Source organism: Chrysemys picta, chromosome 13 (assembly GCF_011386835.1).
Source record: "Chrysemys picta bellii isolate R12L10 chromosome 13, ASM1138683v2, whole genome shotgun sequence".
NCBI classification, from domain to species: Eukaryota; Metazoa; Chordata; order Testudines; family Emydidae; genus Chrysemys; species Chrysemys picta.
Genome location: NC_088803.1, coordinates 27,229,379 through 27,247,123, shown reverse-complemented (window position 1 = coordinate 27,247,123; position 17,745 = coordinate 27,229,379). Strand labels below are relative to the sequence as shown.

General features: G+C 52.5%; 1 protein-coding gene across 3 annotated transcripts in view; it reads left to right on the top strand.

Annotated features, from left to right (window-relative positions):
* Positions 1 to 6,391: 6,391 nt before the first annotated feature.
* NECAB3 (N-terminal EF-hand calcium binding protein 3) overlaps positions 6,392 to 17,745 on the top strand; it is a 137,050-nt gene continuing 125,696 nt past the window's right edge. The window contains exon 1 of one of the 3 annotated variants that reach the window (XM_065565711.1): positions 6,392 to 6,543. In XM_065565711.1, coding sequence (XP_065421783.1) covers positions 6,484 to 6,543 — 60 coding nt within the window. In that variant the 5' untranslated portion in view covers positions 6,392 to 6,483. Of the gene's footprint in view, positions 6,544 to 12,741; positions 13,183 to 17,745 lie in introns of those variants that run through there. The other 2 variants (XM_065565710.1, XM_065565709.1) reach the window with 2 other exon arrangements.

Below are 17,745 nucleotides of genomic sequence, written 5' to 3'. Positions count from 1 at the left end.
TTAGGCACAAGTTGGCATTTATGATGCCACTGAAGGAATGCCCTGGCCAGACCTCCTGCGCATTGGTGATCAGTATATCCAGGCGGACAGAGTGCGAGCTAATCTCTTCATTGCTGCTAACCCTCTCTGTTCTGAACTCAACTCGATTTTTTTCCCACAGGCTTAATGCAGCTGTGGTTGCCCCCCTGAGATCCTTTGAGACTGGAAATGCATATCAGTTATCTGCCACAACGTTGTCATGCCTATGGGATCAGTCTGCAGCTGGATTATAGCTGGGTACCCAAACTCAGGCCCAAGGGAGGCAAATTCCTAAGCTGCAATCAACTCCAATGATCTCACTGCAGTCACCAAAATACCTTATAATCAGTGGGGGCTGGAAATATCTGAAAGCGGATAGGCAAACCGCACACAGGGAGGTGCGCGCAGCGTTAGTTTACAGCTGCAGGCCTGCTTGGAACTGTATTAATTCACAGTGGTTCTTTGAAATGGGAATTTTTCTGGCTACTGACAGAGCCAAAGCTTTCAATAAACACAATTGAAAAGTAAATAAATAAATTTTAAGTCTCTAGCACTTATGGTTGCAAAAATAACCTTGAAAATGCAAATTGAGTATAAACTGATACAGGGATATCTGCCTGAGTCTGCAGACAGCCTGAAACAATAGCTCTCAGAGATGTGAACTTCCCCGGTTTGTTTCAATGGGATGTTGACTCTGAAGTGGAATGATGGCAATTTAAATGCCAACATTATTAACTATTTCGCTTATTGGAAAGGAGAGGGACAGTTTGGTCCCTAGCAGCAGGTAAAAATCATAGCATGTCTGAGTCATAGATGTTAAGACCAGAAGGAACTACTGTGATCCTCTCATCTGACCTCCTGCAGATCACAGTCAGAGATTTCACCCACTAATTCCTGCAGTGCAGAGGATTATTCTTCCAGGCCTTGCAGCTGAATTAGTGAGTCCAAAAATGTGATTAAAGGTGGGTGTGTACTGCCCTCCCTGCCTGCCCTGGGGAGCCACCACTGTTTGCACCCAATCCTTTCTCCCTTACTGGTAGACAGCTCCACTTCACTCACTGGCAACGGAAACAATGTTCTGTCTAGGTCCCTAATTCTAGGGGGCAGGGAAAATGTCCCCTCTCAGCTGGAGAAACAGAATAACATGCTTCAGCCAAAGATCCTAGTGTGCTTTACAGAGGTGAGTGTTGTCATCTCCCACCCCCCTTTACAGATGGGGAAACCAAGGCATGGGAAATTAAGCAGCTTACCAGCACCCAGCAGTGGTGCTGGGACTAGAATGCATTTATCCTGGTTCCCAGGTCTCGCTGTCCCACAAGACACTCCCTGCCCCCCAGCACACCCTGCTGAATACTCTGCTTGATTATTTTAGGCCCAGGCTACAAGCAGTGAGTTAAAAATATTGGGTCAAATTCTGTTCTCCATTGCACCTGTGCAGCCTGGCTGATTTACACACCCATCATTAGCTGAAAGCAGAACCTGACCCATTGCCGCACTGTGATAGGGTCTACAGGCCCCACACTAAACCAGGGCTGGGAGTGGAGCCGTACTGGGCTAGGGAAGCCCTGCCCCTCAGCAGGTGCAGGACATGGTCCCAGTGGTGGAACAGTTTAAAAGGACAATGGTTGCTCTGGAAAAGGAATGAGGTGCACGTGGCACTGGGAAGCAAGGCTGATGTTGCCAGCTGTGTCAAGAGGGGCAACAGCTTTGTGAAGGCTGCTCTAGCAGTGGGGACTTGGTTCCCTCCCCGCACTCCCTCCCAGAGCTGAAAGCCCTGTGTGTGATTGATTGACCAGGACACCGAGAGATGAGAGTCTGCTGAGCCAGTGACCGTGCCCCACACTGAGGAGCTGCAGGCTGATAGGAAGTGACTCAGGGGAAAACATAATTTGGGGTAGCTCAATAACTGGGCTGGATGCTTTGATAAACCCCTGAGGCCCTGGGCTGGGACCCAGTGGACTGGGGGGTGGGGTGGCTGGGTCTCCCTATCTTACACCCCCATGGTGACAGAACTTCTGGGGAGTGATTGGGGCATGCAGGGTGATTGAGGCTGCAGCCGGGATCTCCTCTGGCATGACTAAACCAGCAGAAACCATAAGGCCACACCAGGAGCGCCGCCAGCTTTTTTGCTGCCCTAGGCGGCGGAAGGTCCCGCCCCCGAAATACCGTCCGCGACAGAGGCGGCGGAAGGTCCCGCCCCCGAAATATCGACGACGACCGGGGCGGCCGAAGATCCGGCCGCCACGGTTGCCGCCCCCCAAATGTTAGCGCCCTAGGTGACCGCCTAGGTCACCTAATGGGTTGCGCTGGCCCTGAACCACACCCTGACCACTAGGCCAGCTGATCATCAGATCTTCCTGCTACACCTGCTAATTTCCTTATATGGGGGGTGAATCAGTCCCCATCTAAGCTTCATAGAATGGGTCTGAAATGTTACCCATTGCTTCTGGGATCAGTGGGAGAGGGGGACAAGGGAAAGGTGCTCGTTTGCATGCGTCTAATCAGGCATAAGCTCCCTCCTTAGCAAGGGCTGCTCAGACTCCACTGCCTTTGGCTCTGCCCTTTGGTCTAGGGCCGGGAGTGCAGTGCGATGGATTCCTTTGAAAGGAGCATGAGGCAGATGAAAGGAGGCAGGCTCCAGCCAGTAGTTGGCTCTGTTGGGGTAACATGAGCACAGGCCGAGGAAACAAACCCAAGAGCCCTGACAGGTTCCTTGGGCACCAAGTGAGATTTCAGCCTGATCTGGCTGGCAGTCCCTCAGCAGGCACACGCAGCCCTCAGACAGCTTTGTGCGTGTGTCACATCTCTGGAGTGAAGGTGGCAATAGCAGAGCCTTTGTTGTCAACATCGTTATATTTCCTATCCACAGTTGCACCACAGCCCCAATCACCGTTCCATGGACTGAACTAAACAGAGACGGTATGAGAGAGGCTCCGCGAACATACGGAGACTTCAGCCTTGTCCACTTGGCTAGGGTCCAACTGTCTCCCCAAGAGAAGAATCTACTCAAGAGAGGCAGTGAAAATCAGAGAATATCAGGGTTGGAAGGGACCTCAGGAGATCATCTAGTCCAACCCCCTGCTCAAAGCAGGACCAATCCCCAACTAAATCATCCCGGCCAGGGCTTTGTCAAGCCTGACCTTAAAAACCTCTAAGGAAGGAGATTCCACCACCTCCCTAGGTAACCCATTCCAGTGCTTCACCACCCTCCTAGTGAAAAAGTTTTTCCTAATATCCAACCTAAACATCCCCCATTGCAACATTACTCCTTGTTCTGTCACCAGGTACCACTCAGAACAGTCTAGATCCATCCTCTTTGGAACCTCCTTTCAGGTAGTTGGGTTGTGTTGTATCTCTGCTGGGGTCCGTACAGCTACACCAGGGATGCAGCATCTGGCTTAGTGTGTATTGTGCCTTTAAAACAAGAAGGAGATGGAGATAGGGAATTCCCCCCTGATCCCAGTGCATGCTGGGAAAAGTGTCATGGGGAGGGAAGATTCCTCTGTTCCCAGGCAGTAGATCTTGAGAGAAGGAAGTGGAGGGAACTGAAAGTCTAGGAGGCTGCAGCACAAGAGGGGTGTGGAATGGACCATGCTGGAGCTTTTCCTGCATTGCTCTGTGGCCTGGGGAGACCTTCTTAATGGTAAAACTGGAACAGCTGCTGTGAATCCAACAAACCCCAGCACTAGGACGAGGAACATACTCAAAGTGGGCGTTGTTCCCTGCACATGAGTTCTGTTTGATATTGAAATAGCAACATGAGCACCCACCTAGGAGCAACTTAGAATGGGAGAGAAGCAGCGAGCCAGGCGGTACTAGGGGTCAGAGGTGGGAAGTCCATCCTGTAAACTGACTGAGTGCATAAAAGTGGAGAGCCAAAGAGGAAGGAATCAGGGTGTGCTGGAGCCAAAGGAATTGTAGGCCAAGACCTTTGTTCTCCAGCGAGCTGGTTTCAGGCTCATGCATCTCCAATGAACATCACCATGTGTTACGGCTGCTCCTCAGGCCACCCCTGGGAAAGTTAAGTAGCTGCACGGATTGTCTCTGGCCATTCTTTCTCTGCTGTGCAGCTGCTTTCTGCTCCTTTCAGCTTAAAGCATTGCTTTTGTTATGGCAACCGCAGGAGCAGCCACAACTCAGCCAGCCATGATTACATTTCCCCCCAGGAGCAATCATGCAGGTATGTCACTGTCAATCATCCTGATTAAAACCTTGACATTTCAATTCAATACGCTCCTTGCTCACGGAGTAACGGGTCAGGAGAGCAGCGCTTTGCTCACTCTCCAATGGAATTGGGTACCATACGTCAGATGGAGACACCACACAGATAAAAAGTTGTGTGAAAATCCAGATTGGGCTGGTGTGGGTTATATAAATCTTTGCTGGTCTAATTTGGGGCATGTAACAACAAAGGTGGGGTGGCTTAGACTAGTATTAGCTTAGACATGTTTGGTCATAAACCATTGTCCAGTTTCAGTGGCTTTGTACTTGAATTAAACTCTTGGGGCCGATTAAGTCCTTTGAGTGGGTTTTTACCTCTCCAGCTAAACAAATGAGAGCATGCTTGATAATAAAGTGGGAAAATCCGCTGGGTGAGCCTGCCCATTAACAGTACAAGGAGCTCTGAGACAGCGCCTTGAATTCCTGTCTACACTCAGGGTATGTCTCCGCTGCACTTCAAGGTGAGATTGTAGCGTGGGTAGATGCACCCGCGCTAGCATTGCTAAATATAACTGTAGACGCAGCAGCATGGGCTTCAACATGGGCTAGTAACACACGTATATACCCCGGGGCCTGGTGCACTTGTACAGCCCATACTGAAGCCTGTGCAGTTACATCTACACCATTTCTTTCAGTAATGCTAGCGCAGATAAAGCTAGCATGGGTGTGACCACTGGAGCTGCACGAACACCTTGAATTGCAGTGTAGACATACCCTTGGAAATCAAACTATTGCTAACTGTGGGTTTTAGCCATGGGTTCTTCTGAATTACTATTGAAAATGGCATATGTGCTAGCTGGGAGAATGTGTGCACTGTTTTCTTAAATCTATAGCAGGAAACTGGGCGGGTAGAGGGGAGCTGGAGTTTCTAGGCAGAAACTCTGCAGTGATGCGGGGGAGAGGCAGAACCGCCTTAGGGATGGCACGGCAGACTGCTTGCTTTACTCTCATAAGGTTTCTTGTTCATTTAGAAGGAAGTGGCGCTCTGATTCGTTGGCATTGTTATATGGCAAAACACAACTGCAAACACTAGCCAAAGCTGAGGACCCTGGGCCGGATCTTAGTTTCCTTTCTGGTTCCTGACTCTGTATAGGCTCCTGAAAGCTGCTAAGAGAAGAATACAACCCAAGATGTCATATTAGTTCTGAGCCATAGCGGAAGCCGCACATCAGTCACTAGAGTAAACTCAGCTCAGCTGTGTCTGGGTTCACAGGCAAGAATAAAGCTGCTGTAGAGATAAATTTCCAGCTATACTTGACCATAGCACTTCCTAACCCACTCCATTTCCTGGCCTCTGGTGCAGGGGGTGTGGCCATGGGAAAGGGGTGTGTGGTCACAGTGTCCTTTAGCCATCTATCAACAGCTATGGCCTCTTGGTCTCCTACATAGCTGATGTTATTCAGAGCAGCCCTGAGGTGGCTCTGTTTTATGGAGTGGACTAGCCTGGCAGACAAATAGGGTGGCTTACAGATACATTTGCATCCCCACTCCTGAAATGTGACAAGCCCAGCTTGACTGTAGCTCAGGACCTGGGCGGGTGTAAATAAGGCTAGCACCTGACACGCTAGCTAAAATAAAATCCCCAAGGCTCATGCATAAACTGACCACCACCCAGGGTCAGGAAGGAATCTCCCTCCCTAGTACAGTACAGAATTGTGTACAACAGACCAAGTTCACTGTGGACTGAATTCTGAGCTCATTTACGTGCTGCGCAACCACGCTGAATTCGATCGTGTTGCAACTGGGAGGAAGCAGCAGGAAAACAGTTTTGTGCACATGGCTTGACCACTAGCTGGAAATAGTTCTCTTCAGAAAGAGCCAGTTTGATTTTTGAGCCATGGAGTCCTCCCAGGTTATTACCCAGCATGCAGCACAGAAAACAAAGAGCGGTGATTCCAGAGGAAGGAACTCAGCACTGGTATTAAGGGGCTTGTGTAAAAAACATTTGCTCTCCCAGCACGAGAGGGGATCCCACTCAGGACTGCCTGCCAGGCAAAGCAGCTCTCTGTCCTCCAGGCCAGTGCAAAGAGAGACCAGGGGAAGCTGACAGATTAGGGGAGCGTTCTGTGTTATGCTTTTCCTTATCATTTCACCCAGTGTCCCGGAGCATTGTGTTCTGGCTTGTTTGAAACAGGCTGCTTGTGTCACTGCAGACGTTCGCTCCCAAGAGAAGTCTCCAGCAGGGTCCAAGCCGGTAGGGACCTGCTGAAGGAGCCCCAGTGAGAAGCAGGGGTGCTGAAGCCAATGGAGTTGTGGGCCTTCCCCCTTGAGCACAGTGCAGGCACAGGGCTTATTGCTGAGAAGGTGAGTCTTGCTCACATATTCAGGGTCAAACTGATGGCCAGATTTGGGGTTGGAAAGGAATTTCCCCAGGTCAGATAGGCAGAGATCTTGGGGTTTTTCTCCTTCCTCTGCAGCATGGAGCAGGGATCACCTGCTGGGACCATCTAGGCATATCCCACCTAATCAGCTGCCTGCCACTGCAGGGGTCTCAGGCATTGGGGGCACCACAGTTTCTCCTGTTCTTTGCCTGCTGCACATGACAGCTTGTCTCCTGAGGTCTGAAATGTGGACAAGATATTTGGCTGTGGTTTGGTCAGATAACTCAGATTTTATCTTTTATCTTTAGTTATTTGTAACCAGGGCACGACGAGGGAGAGTGACCTAGTGAGTCAGTGACAGAGCTGGAAATACAGCCGAGGAGCTCTGACTCTGACAGGCCCCAGACCTTAGGGCTAGAGCATTGTCACCAGCAGATTGATGCCAATCTTTGGGATCACGAGAGGAGAAGGCCAATGGTGCTGGGAGCAGGCGAGAGAGAGCAGGAGGAGTCAGTGCAGTGGCTGTTCCAGGGGCAGAGAGAGGAGGGGGAGTGAGAGCAGTACCATGAAAAAAACAGGCACAAAACTCAAAGGGCGGGAGTCCCATGAGGGGGCGGTCACAACTGCAGCCCTGCTGTGAAACGGCCCCCTCGGAGCCCTGAGGAGGGAGGGACAGACACTGGTTACTGGGAATGTGGGCAACTCTGGGTACATTACCAGTGGGGGAGGAAGTGTTGGCCCTTCCTCCCTGCTAGCTTCCCTCAGGGGGGAGCGCTGGAGGCCTGAGCGAGGGGGACAGGGGCAAAGTGTCTACACCGGTTAGAGAAGGGCTTTTATAAAGGTACCGAACATCCACTGAGGCCCATGGCAGATGTGGGTCGGGGCCAGGGATAGGAGGTCTGAACTAGGGGTGCAGACGGGACCATCGGAGATTCAGTCTTGGAGCAGCAGAGTCGTCTCCTCCTCGAGCAAAATGGAGGCCCAGGATCTCTCCCTGAGAAGGGTCCATGCCCAGAAAGATTGCAACAAGGCAGGGTGGGATGCAGGGGGACCCAACAGCTGCCCAGCCACCCTGCTTCAGCTGTATTCTTTCTCGATTTCTCTCCCTGGCCAACTAATTCTTTCATTTTTTGATCCTTAGTGGTACAGCATCACCAGGAGATACATGCATTGGACTATCCCACTCCTCCATGGCTAGAGCACTGCCTTGAGAGGTGGAAAATCCCTCTGCAAATCCTTTCTCACCCTCAGGCAATGGGGGAATAGAACCTGGGGCTCCCACATCCCCAATGAGTGTGTTGTCCACTGGGAACTGCCTGCAACTGCTGCTGTTTTGTGTGGAGTGAGGCAGGTGCCAAACTCGTTCTTCCAACGATAGGGTTACCATATTTGCACAATCAAAAAAGAGGACATGGGGGGAGCCCCACTCTAGCCCCGCCCCTGCCCTGCCCCGCCCCATCCACTCCCTCCCACCCCCTGACTGCCCCCCTCAGAACCCCCAACTCCCCCCTGCTCCTTGTCCCCTGACTGCCCCCTCCTGGGACCCCTGCCACTAACTGCCCCCCTAGGACCCTAACTGTCCCCTGACTGCCCCGACCCTTATCCACACCCCCACCCCCACTCCATATTCACACCCCCGCCCCCAGACAGACCCCCGGGACTCCCATGCCGTATCCAACTGCTCCCCGCCCACTGACAGGACCCCCAGAACTCCCGACCCATCCAACCCCCTCTGCTCCCTGCCTGCCTCGACCCCTCTCCACACCCCTGCCCCCCTGACAGCCCCCCCAGAACCCCCGACCCATCTAACCCCCCCACTCCCTGTCCCTGACTGTCCCAACCCCTCTCCACACCCCTGCCCCCGTGACCAGGGCCGGCTTTAACAAGAGCCCAGGAATCGGGCTGCACTCCGGCCAGAGTCGTGGGGCTTGGGGCCGGGCCAGAGGTGCTCGGCCGGGCTGGCTGCCCTGGGGCCCAAGCCGGGCCGGGGCCGACGTGCTCGGCAGGAACCAGAGTTGCTGGGGCCGGGGGTGCTCGGCTGGCGCCGCTCAGCCGGAACTGGGGCCGGTGCCCCGGGGCCCAAGCCGGGCTGGGCTGGAGCCGCTGGGGCCGGCCTGGCCGCCCTGGGGCCTGAGCCGGGCCAGAGCCACTGGGGTTGGGGCCGGCGTGCTCGGCCGGAACCGGAGCCGCTGGGGCCGGGGGTGCTCGGCCGGCGCCGCTCAGCCGGAACTGGGGCCAGTGCCCCGGGGCCCAGGCCAGGCCGGAGCTGCTGGGGTCGGGGCTGGCATGCTCGGCTAGAACCAGAGCCGCTGGGGCCAGGGGTGCGAGCCGGGCCGGACTGGAACCACTGGGGCTGGCCCGGCCGCCCTGGGGCTCGAGCCGCTGGGGTCGGGGCCAGGCCGGTGCACTCAGCTGGAACTGGGGCCGGTGCCCCAGGGCCCGAACCGGGCCGGGCCGGAGCCTCTGGGGCTGGCCAGGGCCGGACTGGGCTGTGTTGCGCCTCATAGACTCATAGACTTCAAGGTCAGAAGGGACCATTATGAACATCTGGTCTGACCCCCTGTGTGCTGCAGGCCACAAAGCCGTCCCTACCCCTTCCCTTGACTCTGCTGTTGAAGTCCCCAAATCCTGAGGCTTGGTGACTTCAATTGGCAGAGAACCCTCCTGCTAGCGATCCCTGCCCCATGCTGCGGAGGAAGGCGAAAAACCTCCAGGGCCTCTGCCAATCTACCCTGCAGGAAAATTCCTTCCCGACCCCAAATATGGCGATCAGTAAAACCCCGAGCATGTAGGCAAGAGTCCAGACAAGTCCTTCGCCCCCACTGTTTCCCTCGGAAGGCTATTCCAAAACTTCACCCCTCTGATGGTTAGAAACCTTCATCTAATTTCAAGCCTAAACTTCCCGACGGCCAGTTTATATCCATTCGTTCTAGTGTCCACATTAGTACTGAGCTGAAATAATTCCTCTCCCTCCCTGATATTTATCCCTCTGATATATTTAAAGAGAGCAATCATATCCCCCCTCAGCCTTCTTTTGGTTAAGGTAAACAAACCGAGCTCCTCGAGTCTCCTTTCATACGACAGATTTTCCATTCCTCGGATCATCTTAGTGGCCCTTCTCTGTACCCGTTCCAGTTTGATTTCATCCTTTTTAAACATGGGAGACCAGAACTGTACACAGTACTCCAAATGAGGTCTCACCAGTGCCTTGTATAACGGAACCAGCACCTCCCTATCCCTACTAGACTCACCCCTGGCATTGGCATCTCCCGTTGGCTAGCTGAGGTGGCTCCCTGGCTTTTGTGGGTGGCGTTCTAAGGCACCTCTGTCGGAGTGTGGGGGAGTCAGGGCCCTGCACCCCTCACTTCCTGCGATTCACCGTGACTCTCAGCCAGCCAGTAAAACAGAAGGTTTATTAGTCAACAGGAACACAGTCCCAAGCAGGGCTTATAAGTACAACCAGGACCCCTCAGCCAGGTCCCTCTGGGGGGCAAGGATCTTAGACCCCAGACTTGGGTTCCTGCCTCTTCCCAGCCAGCCCAAAACTGAAAACAAAAAAAAAACCCTCCAGCAGGCTCTCTCACTTTGTCCAGTTTCCAGGGCAAAGGTGTTGACTCCCTTCCCCGCAACCCCCAGGTTACAGGCTCAGGTACTGTCCCTCACCTAAAGTCATCCCCTGCTCTCCCATCCCCCATGCAGACAGTTCCAGCAAAACTAAACGACATTCCCAGGTCAATCTACCCCGCTCCCTACTGTGTCACAGCCTCTCCCCATTCATTGTATAGGGAGCCTGGGTGCCTAACTCAGGCTCTGTGGCTCACAGTGATGTTCCTGTCATTTTCTAGGGGCCCAAAATGTAGGTGTTGCCATGCTCAGCATCGCAATACCTCAGTGTTTTGTAGATCCAGGTCTCAGATACTATAGTGATGCGCGCCATAGAAAACCCAGGCGGAAATTAATAACTGTCTTCAGAGCAGGGTTTGAACTGTGTGCAGTAAATAATGCCTCGGGTTACACACTGAACAATGAAAAGTTTCAGAGTAGCAGCTGTGTTAGTCTGTATCCGCAAAAAGAAGAACAGGAGGACTTGTGGCACCATTATGCCATCATGTGCCAGCAATGCCCCTCTGCCATGTACATTGGCCAAACCGGACAGTCTCTACGCAAAAGAATTAATGGACACAAATCTGACATCAGGAATCAAAATACTCAAAAACCAGTGGGAGAACACTTTAACCTGTCTGGTCATTCAGTGACAGACCTGCGGGTGGCTATATTACAACAGAAAAACTTCAAAAACAGACTCCAACGAGAAACTGCTGAGCTAGAATTGATATGCAAACTAGACACAATCAACTCCGGTTTGAATAAAGACTGGGAATGGCTGAGCCATTACAAACATTGAATCTATCTCCCCTTGTAAGTATTCTCACACTTGTTATCTAACTGTCTGTACTGAGCTAGCTTGATTATCACTTCAAAAGTTTGTTTTCTCTTAATTAATTGGCCTCTCAGAGGTGATAAGACAACTCCCACCTGTTTATGCTCTCTGTCTGTGTGTATATATATCTCCTCAATATATGTTCCATTCTATATGCATCCGAAGAAGTGGGCTGTAGTCCACGAAAGCTTATGCTCTAATAAATTTGTTAGTCTCTAAGGTGCCACAAGTCACACTGAACAATGAAGATAGAATAGTGAGTAGCAGTTCATTCAGGGAACACTTTTCACCCCATGTACTGAGTGTGGAAAAATATAACTTGGGACCATGTAACTAAAGACTGGCTCATCATGTATACACACAAAGGGGCTTAATTAAGGTTGCACAGGAAAATCTTAATTCTGGAATTTCCTACCTTTTGGGAACTTGACTTTGCAACCTTAATAAAGTTCTTTTAAAGTAGTTAATGTTTTTGGGGTGTGTAATAATTTATACAAACTAGGTGGAGACTTGTGGGGCTCTGTCCCTGTGAGGGGGAGGAGAAGCACGAATGATGGGGCAGAGTTAAGGCTGGGGCGGTTTTCCAGGTTTCCTGAGGTTTGCACTAACTGTCTGTTCATTTTCCCATTTGCCAATTGTTTGGCATTTTAACACCGCTCTTTGGAATGCATTGATTTATTTCCACCTCACCTTTCTCTCAAACTTGGTTTTTATTTGGGAGTTCTACTTAGAGCTTGGTTTTGCTGCTGAAGGGGGGCTGGTGCAGGGGGCTCTCTGACTGCAGGTTAGGCTGCCCTTTGCAGCCCTCACTCTGTGCAGGCTTCTTCCTATGTTTAGTGAAACAAAGTGAAGGATTCTTTGAAACAAGTCCAAGTGAGAACTGGGATTGTTTAGTCTGCAGAAGAGAAGAGTGAGGGGGGATTTGATAGCAGCCTTCAACTACCTGCAGGGGGTTCCAAAGAGGATGGAGCTCGCTGTTCTCAGTGGTAGCAGATGACAGAACAAGGAGTAATGGTCTCAAGTTGCAGTGGGGGAGGTTTAGATTGGATATTAGGAAAAACTTTTTCACTAGGAGGCTGGTGAAGCACTGGAATGGGTTACCTAGGGAAGTGGTGGAATCTCCTTCCTTAGAGGTTTTTAAGGTCAGGCTTGACAAAGCCCTGGCTGGGATGATTTAGTTGGGGATTGGTCCTGCTTTGAACAGGGGGTTGAACTAGATGACCTCCTGAGGTCCCTTCCAACCCTGATATTCTATGATTCTATGGTTATTTAGTGCAACATACATAGCTGCCAAATCCATGCCCCTTTATAAAAATGGCCTAGTGCCCATGTCTTAGGAGGAACTTAGGATCATTCCAGCAAAGGTGCTGAAGGAGAGATGGCAGGGCCAAGGCGCAGGTCTTCTGCAGAAGCTATAGGAGTTGGTTGCATCTGGCCTTAGACGTTTCAGGTATTTAATGCAAGATTTGGGGTCCCGCCCTAGCCGCTCTTGCCCAGTAGATTGTGATCGCCCTGGTGCCGGGGTTTAATCTGCAAATGGTTTCTCTGCTTGACCGTAGGGGCGGGGGTCCTGGCCTTGCCGGGGCGGCTTGCCGCCCAGTCTGTCGGTTGTTTTCTGTTCCCGCACCACCCGGCGGGGTGTTTAGTGCCCGTGCTAAGGCAGTGACTAGCCGGAGCCTGCTCCGAGGCGAGCCCCTCTGACCCCCGCGGCACTCCGGGGAAGGACGGGCTCCCCACTGAAGGCAGAGGTTCCGCGGGGAGCCTGGCAGAAGCCCGCAGCCAGGGGCGAGCGGAGAACGGCGCGCCGCGGCGCAGAGTATGTAGCGGCGCCCCGCGGGCTGGCGTGACAGATCCCCGCTCGCGTCCAATCAGGCAGGCGTGGAGGCGGGCGGGGAAAGTTGCCCGCTGGAGGCTGGCAGCGGCCGGAGCATCTCGGAGCGCGAGGGAGTTGCTGAGCCCAGCTCCAGCGCAGCAGCCCCGGGGCCAGCCGCCGGAGACTCCCGGGCGCCTTCCTGCCCAAGGGGACATCGCAGGCTCCAGCCCCCGCTGGAGCGGCTGGAGGAGATGCTGGCCTGTGCGGAGATGCTGGCAATGTGCCTGCTGTCTGCCAAGCCCGCCCCCAGCCCCTGCGCCGGGCAACCCCCGCAGCCCCGCGGCCAGGGGCTCGCCCTCTTCCACGATGTAAGTAGGCGCGGGGCGCGTTCCTCCTGTGCGTGAAGCGGGGCGAGCCGGCAAGCAGCGTAACGGTCCCTTCCCGCGACTCCCGGTTCCGGGGGCTCAAGCCCAGGCTAGCCGGAGCCGGCGGCTGGCTGTGTGCACTGGGATGCGGGCTGGCTGGGTCCCACAAGGCAGGTAGAACGCACCGTAATGGAGACTTCTGGCCGGGGCTGCACCCTGGGGGGAAAGATGCTGTTCTAGCTGCTGTGACCCGTGTGTGTGTGTGTGTGTGTGTGTGTGTGTGTGTGTGTGTGTGTGTGTGTGTGTGTCCCCGCACACACCCACCGTGATGCGCACGGTCAACTACCTGTGACCAAGGGGCACCTGCAAAATCTGCCTTCAGGGGCACAAGCAGGCAGTGATGTGGGCAGAACAGGTGTGTGAGTATAAAGGACAGAGAATTGTGTCTTTGCAACCCCACGTTTTGCATCCATGATCGAGGTGCCCGGGGTTGAAAATTTGTCCATAATGTGCAGTGCCATCATTTGGACTGGGAAAGGGTGGGAAAATCCATTGTTCCGTAGGAGAAAGCATGTGCAGTTCCTAGCATTGTTCCCTAACAATACACACGCCTATTTCATTTCCCAACTTTGCAAAATGCTACTAACTCATCCATTTGGGGTCAAGCTTTTGGGGATTTGTTTTTCTTCATTGTCATGCAAGGAAACTAGAACGTGTTTCTTTTTCAATCAGTAGCCTGGGGAGGAGGGAAGCAGATTTTGGTTTTGGGGCTGGTCAATTTTCGTGGCCAGTTTGAAAGCTTAAGCCCCTAACTGAATTATGTAATGTAACGAAACTTACAGTTTCTCCGGCGGTAAAAGTCACCCGAGCATGGTTTAAAATCTCAGCCGGGAAATCTATGTTAACAACGGTTTATTGTAGCTGGCAGTCACACACTTAATGTGGGTGATGAAGGGTTTTCTAGTCCAGCTCCAAAGATGACTGCCAGCTGGGAAACATCTGAAAGTGTCTTTGCTTGTAATGTGCTGTATTTACTGCAGAGTTGTGGGTATTGCCTGATCATTGTGTTCACTGCCTCTCTCTTCGAAACTAAGAGTTAAAAGCAGCTTTGAAGTAATGCTCTGACTTAAGGCTTCCAGCCCTCCAATGCTAGGAGCTGGTTAAGAACAGCTGCCCGTGCTCCCTGCAGCTGTAGGTGCAGTGGAGAACTTTCTGTTGGTCTCTTTCATCTTGAAATTCAAAGCAAACAGCCCATTGTGCTTGATGCTCTGCTCCCCTGAGTGTAGCGGAGAGACATTAACGGAACCCCCTGTGGCTAATTGTACAAAAGTGAATTGTATGAAATGGTTATGAAGCCAGATGCTGGGGTCTGTTGGTGCCTCTGGCGCATTGTGAGAGGTCTCCATACCCTCACACCCAGGCTTTGCCAGTTCAGCCTCTATTGCACACAAGAGTGAAAGCCTTAGGAACAAACAGCCAATTGGCTATTGTTTCTTTTGGTTCATGGATCGTCAATCCTTTCTCTCGAATTGCGTATGCTGTGCAATTGCTTCCTACTTAGACAGTAGCTTGGAGCCGTGGAAACCACTGCCCAAGGCACTGTCTCCTCCAGAGGGTCTGACCGGTACCCCCAGAGTCAAATGTGCCCAGCTGACTCTTAGAACATGGCCTCCTGCTGCCCACTGCCTGTGGCTACAGGGTCACCCGCTGTCACCAACAAGAGACATCAATCTGGAAGATGTAACTGAAGTACCAGCCCCGGTTATGGGTGTGGATTGATTTTTTTCATTTTCAAACAAGCAGCATTTCAGCTCCTGGATCGTTGCCTGGCTGTCAAAGTGCTAGTCATTCCTGTTTCATACAGAGGCCACCTCTCTCCTCCTCCCCTCTCCGAGCAAGTGAGGTGCCCTTCCTAGGACTGAAATCAAGCTGGTGGTGGGGTGGCCCAGTAGCTAGGGGGCGGCTGTGATGCTGACAGATGGAAATGAAATGGAAGCTTCGGCCCTTCCCTGAGGCATTAGAAGAGGGGTTCTCAAACTGGGGGTCGTGACTCCTCAGGGGGTCGTGAGGTCATTACATGGGGGGGTCGCAAACTGCCAACCTCCACCTCAAACCCCGCTTGCCTCCAGCATTTATAATGGTGTTAAATACTGTATATTAAAAAGGGTGTTTAATTTATTATGGGGGTCGCACTCAGAGACTTGCAATGTGAAAGGGGTCGCCAGTAAAAAAAGTTTGAGACCCACTGCATTAGAACAATTTATAGCCAAGGTAACCACCAGGACAGAGTCCAACAGGAGGAGCATGACTTTGCAGGTCCTTGGAGCACTGCTGGGGCTGGAGCATAGTTAATCAGCATGGCTCAGTCAGAACTAGTGACGTCTGACCAAATAAATTGTTCCTGTTTGCACCAATCAATAAATCTGCAGGATTTTGCTTTGAAAACTCTAAACTGAGGATAGACAGGGCTGAGGATGTGTTATTACACTGGGAGCAGTGTCAGCCTGTCTGTTGTGACAGGAGCAGCCAGCAGCGGCTCCAGGCACCAGCACTCCAAGCACGCGCTTGGGGCGGCAAGCCACAGGGGGCGCCCTGCCGGTCCCTGCGAGGGCAGCAGTCAGGCAGCCTTCAGCAGCTTGCCTGCAGGAGATCCGCTGGTCCCGTGGATTCTGCTGCAGGTATGCCAAATCCGTGGGACGGGGACCTCCTGCGGGCAAGCCGCCAAAGGCAGCCTGCCTGCGTGCTTGGGGTGGCAAAAAAGCTAGAGCCGCCCTTGGGAGCAGCTAAGTTTCTGGCTAAGAGTGGAGTAGATATTTGGGCTGAGATTTGCAATGGACCCAAATCCCAGGTCAGCAGGAGTTGAGTGCCTGATTCTCAAGATTTCTTTGCAAATACCAGCCTTTGCAGTTGATTTGCAATGTTAGGTGTTTGCAGCTGCACACATATATTTGCAGGTGTCTAAATTCTCATGTCAGGTGACACACGGGGGAGGTAGGTGCTCAGGTACCCTTGAGATGGGCACAGTGTAAAAGCCTTTATAGAATCACATGAGTTAAGCATATGCAAATACCTGCATGTAACTGTCCATGCTGAACTTTGAAAATCTGGCCCTATTTCAGAGAGAAATAAAGTGGCAGAGAGCAGTAGACTGCAGCCCTGCCAGTCCCAAGTGTTTAAAAATAATCACAAGTCAGGCCTCCAAATATCATATGTAAATAATGATAATAAATATTGGGTCATTTTTAGTTTGTATTCTGGTTTCATATACATTAGGGATCATGTTTTCAAGCTTTTCTCTGCAACAACATGGGCAAGAAACTCACTTTAAAAAAGAGCTGAGATTCTCATGTATTCACATGACTCCAGAAGCGGGGGCTTTAAGGAAAGCACCAAATAGTATGAGACTCATGATAAAATTGTGAGAATTGTCAAGTGCAACTGTTTAAAAGTGACACTCATTAGTGCTTGTCGAATCTAACTGCTAAAATATTTTACATGCTGTCTGTTTTATCTGCTGGAATTACACACCCCATTCTAAACATGTCATGAACCAGTTGAAGTCAATCCTATTTGCTCAGGTAGGGGTGTCTGACAGACATCTCAAAGACCAGGTGTGGCCCAGCGACTTCTAGAATACCATCCATGGCTCTCTTTAATACAGAGGTCCTGTAATGGACATGGCAGATCCCAGCGTGCAGTGCTCAATCTTGATCTCAGTAGCAAGGGTGTTCAGCTCAAGGTGGAGCATTGCATGCTGGGAAGCGTAGTCTCCGAGGGAAGCAATTAGGTGTGCCTCCGAGACTGAAGTCTGGGTACCCTTTGCTAGACCAAGGGCATCTGGGCAGCTTTTAGGGTGAAATCCACAGTTCCTGTGCAAAGCACAAGTAAACTTGGGTTGCATGGGGGATGCCATCCTCCCTTCACCCACACAGGGTGGGCTCTGGCTTTTTTGCCACCCCAAGCAAAAAAAAAATAATAATAATATCGGTGTGGCCAGAGCGGCAAAGCAAAAAAAAACAACTGCGGTGCGGCCGGAGCAGCAAAGCAGGAAAAAAAAAAAAACCTGCAGCGCGGCCGGAGCCAGGGTGCAGGGGGACTCCCTGTGCTGCAGACGTGCCCCGGCTAGCCGGGGTGAGGGGGAGAGAACGGGGGGGGAGAGAAGGGGGGCAGCCAGGGCTTCAGTGGGGTGCTCACCACGCGGCCCCGACCGCCGCTCCGGTCGGCAGGGAGGGAAGGACACGGGCTGCCCTGCCAGGATTGCTGCAGACCTGGCACCGGCTGGGGCAGACAGAGCTCGCAGCCCGCTCCCAGCAGGGCGCGCCCCTCCTCTGCACCGCCGGCCGGATCAGCGAACAAAACAAAAACAAAACAAAAGTGGCGTGCTGCCCTAGGCTTGGGCGGAATGCCGCCCCGTAGAATCTGCCGCCCCAAGCACGAGCTTGCTCGGCTGGTGCTTGGAGCTGGCCCTACACCCACAGGCAGGGTGCCGGATGCAGATTTAAACCCCATTGGGGGTTTGTGGCCAGTGGGTCTGTGCAGGCTGCAGTCCCACTCTCTCTGTGCCCT